Source organism: Pteropus vampyrus, unplaced genomic scaffold, assembly GCF_000151845.1.
Source record: "Pteropus vampyrus isolate Shadow unplaced genomic scaffold, Pvam_2.0 Scaffold461, whole genome shotgun sequence".
NCBI lineage: Eukaryota > Metazoa > Chordata > Mammalia > Chiroptera > Pteropodidae > Pteropus > Pteropus vampyrus.
In genome coordinates, this window is record NW_011889242.1 from 2,429,328 (window position 1) to 2,439,680 (window position 10,353).

Sequence of the window (10,353 nt, forward strand, 5' to 3'; positions counted from 1 at the left end):
CCTTGTTTGAAGCACAGCTGCCACCATTCCACCGCTTCGTCCAGACCTTTGCACCGATCCCCTGGTGTTCCAGTGTTTCAAGAGCTTGATGTCACCTGCTAACTGGGAGAATTCTCCATGCCTCTCCTTTTCAGATCATTCTGGGGAGGCTCATGTGATGGAGGGAGAGGCAGTCTGATCCCAGGTCTTCATTTCAGAATTCCAGGAAGCTGTGTCTTTGAGAAATGAAGTGGTCTGTCTAGGGCCACACAGCTGGGGGTGGCATAGCTTTGTCTGTCTCACATCTCTTGACTCAGTACAAAATGATTTATGTTTTTTATCCTTTGTTTTATTTCATCTGTCATAGGATGATCTCAAGATTATTCCATTTGGTGTGCATCCTTGTCAAAGGCATGTGAAAAATAAATTTTTGGTGCAGATGAATAAATCAGATATTTACCCTTTCTAAGAAACTGTTCAATCCAGATTTTGTCATTTATAAAGCATGTTTTCTTAACCTTTACGTTAATTTTGCTTATGTGTTTAGGGATCTTAACCCATGGACAGTCCCCACGTGCTATCCTATGGCCATGTCCTTGGTCATTGCAAGCTAGGAATATCGTGTCCATTCATAAGAGAGTTGACGGTGGTGCCTCGTGAGCTATCATAAAAGTTGGCGAGGAATCGGGAGGTCCCTAATTGCTTCTCTTCTTCCTTTTCTCTGTATCTATTGGTTTCTTGGTACCCAGTTGGCCTTCAGACATGCTGTCCTGTGCGATTATGCTGATGCTCAGGGCCTAACAGATGTCTTAGTATGGAAGCCCAGTATAAGTGCTTCCAGGGGGACAACAGCCCCTACTGGGTCTCTGTAGGTGACAGGAGAGTCCTCTGTCTCGGCCCCCTGCCTGGGCGCCAGGCACTGTGCTTAGCACACTCCACGCCTGACTTCAGTTTCTCCTAAATAGCCCTTTGATTTGGTAGCTACAGTCATCACCACTACTCCGCAGCAGTCCCAGACTTGGAAGGTCAGGTGACTTGCTCAGAATCGCACAGCTGGTCTGTCTGGCATGGCCTCCACTCTTAGCACTGCACCTTAGTGTACTCCGGCTTGTCCTTCTGTCAGACGCTGTCCAAGGCTTACTGCCTCCCCATGCCAGCTATTTGATCATGAGCCCCACCAAAGCTGTGCACCTTAGCCTGCATCACCTCAGCATTCTGGCTCAAGTTGGGAATCCTGAGGCAGAGCCACTCACCCTCCTGTTGTCACTCACCTGCCTGAGGTGCAGCAGATTCCGCTCTGAATCCTCTCTCTCTCTGGGCTTCCTGCATGTCACACAGCTCTACAACTTAGGCCTAGGCCCACAGATACGCTCAGATCTCTAGTGGCCCCAAGCAGAGGGCCCCAGATCCTCCCTGCCTCTCAAGTATGGCCAGCAAAGGCAGCACCCACAGCAGCCTCCAGAAGCACCCTTGCAGAATGAGGAAGTCTGGGATTTGAAGTCTGGTGAATCATGATTGACAACAAGCACGGGAAGGTCAAGGGCCAACCAGGGAGGGCAGGTGTGCCTGAGGGGTGGTGACTGATGTCACAGGCACTTCCAGTCCTCAGAGGCAGCTCGGCTAGGACCTTTGGTATCTGTGATCCCTAGGGGACTCTATTGGCGACTTGTATCAGAGCCTGTCTTGAAGCTAAAGTCACAAGTGGGAGATGAATGCTAGGAAGTGCCTCTAACTCACAGGGACTCCAGTGAAGGGGACGGGAAGGGAGATGGGACAGAAAAAGGGAACTGGCCAGAAGCCACTTTAATCTTCCTACCTGCAGCCTGTTTGGGTCAGCAGGGGGTGAGAGAGCAGTGGGCCCAGTAGACCGGAAGAGCCAAACAGGTGACTCACCAGTGACCTTGGGCAAAGTCAGTGCCTTGGGATCCTATTACAAGGCAGCTGCCTTCTTCTCTGGTGACTGGAGGGGATAGTCAAGCAATAGTTACCAAAATAAACAGGCCACAACTGGAGGATAGAATGTGTCTCTTTCTTACCAGTGTGTAGTGGACTGCATTACTGGTTTGAATTTAAAATGGGCACCCTGATACTTATGCCATTTCTGCCCACAAATAAAATAATGCCTACACAACATTTGGGGATTCTGTTTCTGTTCAGCAGCCCTCTCAAAGGAGCAGATATTCGTGGCCCTCCTTCCATACTGATGTCTGGCAGGGGAGGAGAGAAAGAGACACTGAGGTCCTGACCCAAGAGAGCCTGAGCTGGGTTCTGAGCGGGTCCGGGATACTGCCTGTCCACTCTGTGTGCTGAGACCCTCCGAAGAAAGACTGCCTAGGCTGTGGGTTGTCTGTGAGCATCATTCCAAGGGAAGTGCACCTTTGGTTTCTCCACAAAGCCCGAGGGTTTACTCACACCTTTGGAGTGGAGAAAGGCAGTCCCGTTGAAACAAACCTGTTTGAATTTTGGGTCAGAAGGACACATCACCACCCTGGTGGGGCAGATCCTCAGTCTGGCTTTTGTGGGCTCTTTCTCTATCCCACCCTGGCTGACGTGTGTGTGAATGTGGAAGTCTCGGTGTCAGGAGGAAGGACACTCAAGGGCTGCCGATGCTGTGGCCCAGCTGAGGGAGTGGGCCATAACAGCACAGACTGCTTTGCACATGGGGCAGGAGTTGCTGCCTTCACTTGACAGGTGAGAACGCAGAGGCCAAGGGCAGTTAAGTGACTTGCTCAAGGTAACACATAGTCTGTGGTGGGTCTAGGATTTGATGCCAAGCCCATTGCCTTCCTGGTGTCCCCACTGCTTCCAGGAGCCAGACTGATGGCTGCAGCAGCTTAGACTGCACCAAGCAGGTCTTGCCCAGTAATTCCCAGTATGAGCTCTTTTCATTGCTTAATAGCTCAAACCTATTTTGCCTAGAAGAGATTTTGTACTTCCAGGTGTTCTCTTAGCTCAGCTGCTGCTGGCTGTGAGGGTGGCTCTGACAGCATTCTGTTAACTTCTGATTTTTCATTCAAATGCTTCTCTTTAGCATTGGATGGATTATTCCAATAGGGAAAGATAAAACTCTGGTGCTTGGTGATTCCAAGGATCACATGCAAGGAAGCCTATCCCAGGCTTCCCAGCTCTGCGCCGTGGGACCTGGAGGAAGCCACTTAACCTCCTGGAGCCTCCAGTCCTTTATCTAAGCTGCATGATTGATCCCCAGAGTGAGCGAGACTTAACTAAGGATAACGTTTGACCTGTCGGTGTGCACAGGCCATTCCTGAATGGAACATGAGAAACTGCCAACAATGTTTGTCCCTTGGGAAGAGCAGTTGACATCTGGAGGGGAGGGACCTTCTCTCTGAAGCTTTTTATTATGTGTGACTCATTAAAATAAGTGTCCTGTGAAACACGAGATACATGGGGGTGTATGTAATAGACATACGTTTTAAAGGATAATAAAATGAACATTTTTACTTACTATGCCATGTGGACCCCAAAAAGCCTAAGAACTATCTTTGAAGCCACTGAGTATGACTTTTTCCAGTTAAGACTGGTTGTTAAATCAAAACTTAGTTGATTTGGAAGAACCATAGTGAAAGCCCCACTCTGAATGCCTGGCCACATTAAGGAATCGGAACACAGCCCACTGTGGAGCACAGTGCAATGTAAGCCCTTACACTTTACCTTTAGCAGGCGATTCTTGGAAGCACTAGAACATTTTTGTCCTGCTCTATCCCTGCCTCATGCCATGTGGACCCCAAAAAACACAATATCAGAGCTTTTAACAATACTAAGCCAGAGACAGCCCCAGATCCCAGGAGCCTTCTTTTGAGCGAGGCCACCTGTAGGCCCACTGCCAGGGCTTGGGCTGGGTGGGGCTGTTTGCAGACAGAGCCAGCACCCAGGCAAAGCCTCCTGGCAGTAGGCGATCACCAGGCTGGATGATTGGGCCCAAAACAGATGGTCTGCTGACAAGAGAGAGACAGATAGCTCCAAGAGCAGCTCAGAGGATGACCTGAAGCCAGCTTGCACCATGGGTCTGGTGTAGGCTCAGCCACCATCTGGCGAATTCTGAGCCTGAGGCAAAGAATGTAAGCTGTCACCAAGGCCAGGGTCTCCTCGTGTCTGCTCTGGTCCTGCAGTGTGGAGGCCGGCCCTTAGTTAAGTCTCGCTCACTCTGGGGATCAATCATGCAGCTTAGATGAGGGACTGGAGGCTCCAGGAGGTTAAGTGGCTTCCTCCGGGTCCCACAGCGCAGAGCTGGGAAGCCTGGGATAGGCTTCCTTGCATGTGATCCTTGGAAAGAGTTTTATCTTTCCCTGTTGGAATAATCCATCCAATGCTAAAGACCCCAGAATATGTGTAGGTTTGAGTCTGCTTTGTTGGGTTCAGGCCCTCTCCCTGGGTCCTTGGACTTTTTTCTCAGCCTCTCTTCCTGCAGGCCCAGGATCAGTGGCCACCTGCACGGGGTATTTGAGCTGCTTGTTAAATCCAGAGTTCTAGGCCCTGCTCCAGACCAACAGCTCAGTCTCTGGGGCCTGGAATGTGCTTTTGGCCAGTGCTCCGGGGGCAGTCAGTAATGTGCCCTGGGGACTAATGGCGCCAGCCTTCAGCCTGAGGGCAGGAATTAGGGAGGGAGCCTGCAGGCTAGGTCCTGCCAGCCCTTCCCAGATTCTCCTCCTCACTTGGTGACCAATGACCTGAGTGAAAGAAGAGCCTGCCAGAGGCCCGAGGGGAAGTTGGAGAGGAAGTAAAGGCCCATTTTCTACTTTTGTTAAACACAGTGGTTTCTTTTTGGATCAGCCTTTATTTTGTCTGTATGTTTCTGGGAGATTAGGCAGGCAGCTCACATAGCTAACTGACAGTGTTGCCTGGATGAGATTTAGAAGAAACAAGAATGGTGTTGCGGTCCTAGAAGGACACTTTAAGTTGCTGTCTGGTGACAGTCCTCATCCTAGGCTCTCCCTCCACCATGACCCTGAGGACCCTGAATGTCAGCATCCTTTCCCTTGGTTCAATCCCTCATTTGAGTGGAGCGAACCCTTTAGTGGCTTCACGTCATTTTAGAAGGTATTTGGTGCTGTCAGTTTCTGAACCTTACCATGCCTGGGTGGAGTAAATCTAGTAGCTTCTTAGCTTTCCCACTTCTGGCTTCCACTTCAGCTTGTCTAGTCTTTGAAGTTGATTCCAAGTAGCTCCAAGTTCCTTTCCAGTTTCCAGAATTTTGTGCCCCTTTCCTCTTTGTGTGGGTTTATGCCTTTAAAATTTTTTTGTTTTGTTTTGGTCGGGAGTGAACAAAAATCAATGTGAAGGTCCCATCTACCTTCTTTCCTGATTGATTTAGTACTCTTGTGGAGGGTGCATTTCTCTGGCTTCAACATCTTATTGAACAAAAAGGGGACAAATGAGTGGCCGGGTAAAGGATGGACGCTGGGTGGCCTCTGCCGTGCCTCTCTTGCTGTCTCAGCTCAGAGATCAGTGGGCGCTTCCTGCAGTGCAGTTTCACAGAACCTGATGACACATTGGATTAATTGTTAGGGTCTTTAAAAATGCTTAGAAGAGCATGGCAAGTATGTCAGAGAGGCGTGCACTTAGGTTTTGTTGGAAGAGAAGGAGCTAAGCACCTGGGAGCAGCGACCTGGGTTCCTGTCTGCTAATTTGGAGGCTGTCTACCTCCTCTGTGGGTCAGCCAGGAGCAGGAGCTGTGACCGCTCTGTCCAGGCCCCCCAGGACTTTGGCAGAGGGGGACAAACTCCCCCCAGGTGGGGACTTCCTGTTTGGAGCCCTGAAGATTTGGTTCTCCCTACAGATTTCTGTATGAATCCGCAGACAGTGCTGCTCCTGCGGGTCATTGCTGCCTTCTGCTTCCTGGGCACCCTGTGTAGTCTCTCCGCGTTCCTCTTGGATGTCTTTGGGCCCAAGCATCCAGCCCTGAAGATCACTCGTCGCTATGCCTTTGCCCATATTCTCACAGGTAAGCCCGGGCCTGCTTCTGGTGGGGGAGGGACTGCCACTGGGGGATGGGCGCTGTCTGGAGCTGCAGGCGGGGATGGTACGGTTTCTCCATGCAGACAGTGGTCCAGATGCTCATTTCAGCTCCAGCCTATTTTGGAACACTGGGGCGGAATGGCGGCTTGCTTCTGTCGTTTGCATGTACACCTGGCAGGACCACCACCTACTCAGCCCAGCTGTCAGGAGGGGGATGTTAGGATTCCACAAGAAGTCACATGGCTTTCCAGGAACTGGGTTTAAGGCTCAGCAGGGCTCCTGGGACCTGGACAGAGCAAGGAGGGAGCAGGGTATCTCACTGTGCCTACTGAAGGGCATGGTTGTCGGACTCATTCCTCCCCTCCTTTGGGCTGGCTGGGTGGTGATCTGACTTGTAGGGGCACCGACTCCAGCTCCCAAACTACATGGCCTCGTCTGCTCCTTTCAAGCACCCAGTGACTTCTAGCAGCCTTCGTGTCCTGATTCCATTCTTAAGACAGAGAGAGTCTGACTGGCCCAGAGCAGGGTCAGGCATCTGTCCCCAGCCCTGGCCTGAGAACTGTGGCCTAGAGAGCCCACCCTGCAGGGTCGAGGGCTGGGCAGGTCCCCTGACAATGTGATTTGGATAGAGAGGCTGCATTGATCCTGCTAACCCCCTTTCCGTGCTGTCCCTCTGTTCCCCAGTGCTGCAGTGTGCCACTGTCATTGGCTTTTCCTACTGGGCTTCCGAACTCATCCTGGCCCAGCAGCAGCAACATAAGAAGTACCATGGTTCCCAGGTCTACGTCACCTTTGCTGTTAGCTTCTACTTGGTGGCAGGAGCTGGTGGAGCCTCGATCCTGGCCACAGCGGCCAACCTCCTGCGCCACTACCCCACAGAGGAGGAGGAGCAGGCGCTGGAGCTGCTGTCTGAGATGGAGGAGACCGAGCCCTACCCCGCTGAGTATGAGGTCATCAACCAGTTCCAGCCACCCCCAGCCTACACTCCCTGATGCCAGGCCTGCGCCCCCTAATGCCAGCCCCCTGAGGCCAGCGGCTCTCCTCCTCCGCAGCCCTGCCCCCACTCCGCAGCCCCACCCCTCCCCAGGAGCGCCTTCCCTGGCAGGCCTCACTGGTAGGATCCTGACCATCGTTACCAAACCATCCCCAAGAGGGTCTCTGTCTTTGGGTTGTTCATGTGTCCCTGCTCTCGAAACCTGGGCTTTGCGGATTTTATATCATGCACTTTTTCCCCTCTTGCCACCTCCTCTCCCTTTGGTCACTAGTCATTACCAATCATGGGTGGTTATACAAGTTTTCTCCTTTCATGGGCCATAGTTTTGAGACCAGAACTTTCCTTAGGAGCTGCTGACAGTGAACAGTCCCAGAGAGAAGTATCAGCAGGGCCCAAGGGAAAGGAGACTATGCCCTGCAGCTTCCCTCCCTAAGGGTTAGTGCTGGTTCCACAGCTGCAGCACTGGGCTGATGCTGCCCAGTTTCTTCTCAGAGTGCCCAGTACCAAGCCTCCCGCTCTGTGAAGTTCTCTGCACTTCAGCCTTCCCACCCGCATCCCAGTTTGACGGGAGAAGGAATTGCTGTTGGAAAGCAGAGCGGGCATTCTCCCCACCCTGGCTTGGCTCGGGTGGCTGGCTCTGCTGAGGGGAGTGGCCCCAGGCATGGGCCTGAGGCCTCCAAGTGAGGGGGCCAAATCCTCCAGCCCCTTCACCTTTTAAAATGAGTGATTTTGAAAGGAGAAAACAAAACCAAGCCACAGCAACAATTAATCTCTTTTTAAACTTGCGGCAAGACTGTTGTCATTTCTCCTGTATTTATCCTGTTCTTTTGGGCTCTGCAAAGTTTTGGGCCACAGCTCCTTCCAGCCCATGGTAGTTACTCCTCGAATGTCTCAGAGGAATGCAGCCCTCTCCCTATGCTCCCTCCCTCCTGGAGACCTCCCTGTGGAACGTGGAGCCCCGTCAGTGGAGGGGCTGAGGACTGTGGCCTGGCTGGCCGGCCAGTGTGGTGCTCCTCAGGACTGTGGCACTGAGATGTAACCTGGCCTCCATGCAGGAACAGGGGCCCCAGCAGGGCAGGGAACCCTCCGCTTTCCACATGGGACCACAACCGGTGAGCCCTGTTGCGTGAGGTGTCAGACTGGCAGGCCTGGCTCCGTCCTTCAGGCTCAGGGTGTCCCCTAGACTGTAACTTGGGGCAACAGCTTGCTGCATGCCCCCTCCCCTTCTTGAATGTACTCTGGCCTTGCAGTGTGCCACTGGCTCTTTCTTGTCCAACCATTGCTCTGGCTGTCTTGTTTGCCACACTTGGCCTTGGGTCTTGCTGAGTTTTCTGCCTGATATCTGGGGCATCAAGCAGAAGAAACTTGAGAGACCTTCAGGGTGGACCCAGGTGGCCAAGCCTTCTTGGAATCAGTGTCCAGTGCTGAGCTGAAAAGCTGATCCCAATTTCCTACACATGATAGAGCAAGATTGGAGAATGGACACCACTGTTGAACTGTGGCTAAGAAGGGACTGTCATGTGCCTCGTCCTTTGGCCAGGCTGCCTGGGGATGTCTGAACAGATGCCTGTGTGGGTGGTGAAGACCGAATCTGCACATGAGTGAGCGGCTGCCTGGAGATTGCTGTGATGCCCAAGTGTCTCCTTGTGGCGGCTCTCACTTACAGACTCTTAGGCAAGAAAGACTGCTGTGTGATACCTGTACACAAAGCTGAGAGCCACATGGTCTCGTCTCTCTGTCAAGTATGAGTTTGTCTTTGGCACCTTTCCAGGGTGTGGACAGCTTTCACTGACCATGGGTGTCTGAAGGGCAGACCAGGAGATCAGGCACTGGGCACACACGCCAAAGCGTCCGGTTATCTCAAGAGGACCCAGACATGACCCTGGGGACTGTTCCACATGATTTGGAACCCACTTTTTATTAGCTTCCCACGCCTCCGGGATTCCTCTTTTCCCTTCCCATCCTGACACTAATAGTTTGTCATATAAATTCCCCTGGTTTTTTTTTTCTAGGTAAAAAATAAAAAAAAAAAACAAACAAACCACAAATAAGAATGTAAATGTCAGTGGCTCCCTGTTGTTTTTTGTTGCAATTGCCCGGAAGTGGTTTGTTTCCTTCCTCTTTCTACTTTAGGAGAAATTGATGAAGTGCGTAATTTTTTAAAAAGTCAAAAGGAGGTACATTTCCACCTGGATGTGCCTTTAGCCCCGATACATCGAACGGCGAGGCCTCCCGCCCAAGTGCAGAGCTTAGAACCTGTCCCCTCAGAGTCCCCAGTGATCTGCAGAAGAGCACTTTGGTCCTTGTGTGAGGAGAAACAGACCCCAGGGCTGAGACTTGCCAGAGAAACTGCACTTTCTTCTGAAGCCCTGGGAAGTGGTGCCTTCCTTATGGGGAGAGCACGTGCGTGCCAGTGGTTGGGATATAACTTGTGGTAGAGCTTTTAGTGTCATGGTGTCTCACTTAGCTACCCACGCTTTGTTCATTCGTTCATTCCTACATTCAGCCGGCACGCTGGGCCCGAAATGTGCATCATGGGAAAAGAGCTTAGGGCTCCCTTCGAGGGTAGCCTGTTTGGGTGATTTTTTTTTTTTTTTTAACTCCTGGAAAGAGCACATGTCTTTCTTGGGAGCTGGGAGCGTGTTATCTCTTTCATTCCAGATGTTTCTGAAAGGTGCCTCATGTACAAAGTGTGAGGCATCACAGAGAAACGTGGTGACATCAGGGCCCTGTCTCCAAGGGTTCTGTCTTCTCAGTTCAGGGGATGGCTTCTCCACGGAAAGGTGGAGTGAAGTGGCCTGCTGGACAGCTGGGGAAGGGCTGTGCCCACAGGGAAGTGGGTTCTGCCCCAGTCACTACAGAAGGTGGAAAGGTAAGTATTTGGAGGTAGAGTGGGGGCCATTCCCGCTGACAGAGGAGCTAGAGCAGAAGCACAACTGATGGCCAGGAGGTGGTGAGAGCAGAGATTAGAAAAGGAGGGGCCGTGAAGTCACCAGACGCCTTGGGGAGGCTGGAAGGGTCCTGAGAAGAAGGAAAGACCAGGTTTTTCTTAATGACTGGTGACCGTGTGAGGGAGGGTTGGCCTGGTGTGAGTGAACAAGTCTGAAGGCATAGGGACTGGGGGCCGGATGGGGATGGTGTGGAGGTTTGGAACCAGCCGAAGGGGAAGAGGACAGTGGGCCACAGGGCCTGGTGTCTCAGCAGTTGTCAGTGGGGGCCCAGCAGCTCCAGTCCCTGCTGACTTGTCACGAGATGGAAGGCAGAGCTGGTGGTACAGGTTAGGGGCTCTGCACAGGGTGCAGGAGGGAAGCTTGGGGGACAGAGAGGACTAGTTGCATCTGGGGGAGAGCCCTTCTCTTAAGAAACTAGAGTATCTTCTCAGCTGACATCTCCCCACAAATGGC

General features: G+C 52.1%; 1 protein-coding gene across 1 annotated transcript in view; it reads left to right on the forward strand.

The window, feature by feature from the left end:
* TMEM127 (transmembrane protein 127) overlaps positions 1-9,009 on the forward strand; it is an 11,489-nt gene extending 2,480 nt beyond the window's left edge. Inside the window, exons 2-3 of the mRNA XM_023524346.1 lie at positions 5,563-5,941; positions 6,640-9,009. Of these exons, the coding sequence (XP_023380114.1) occupies positions 5,563-5,941; positions 6,640-6,947 (687 nt within the window). The 3' untranslated portion in view covers positions 6,948-9,009. The remainder of the gene's footprint in view (positions 1-5,562; positions 5,942-6,639) is intronic.
* Positions 9,010-10,353: the final 1,344 nt, after the last annotated feature.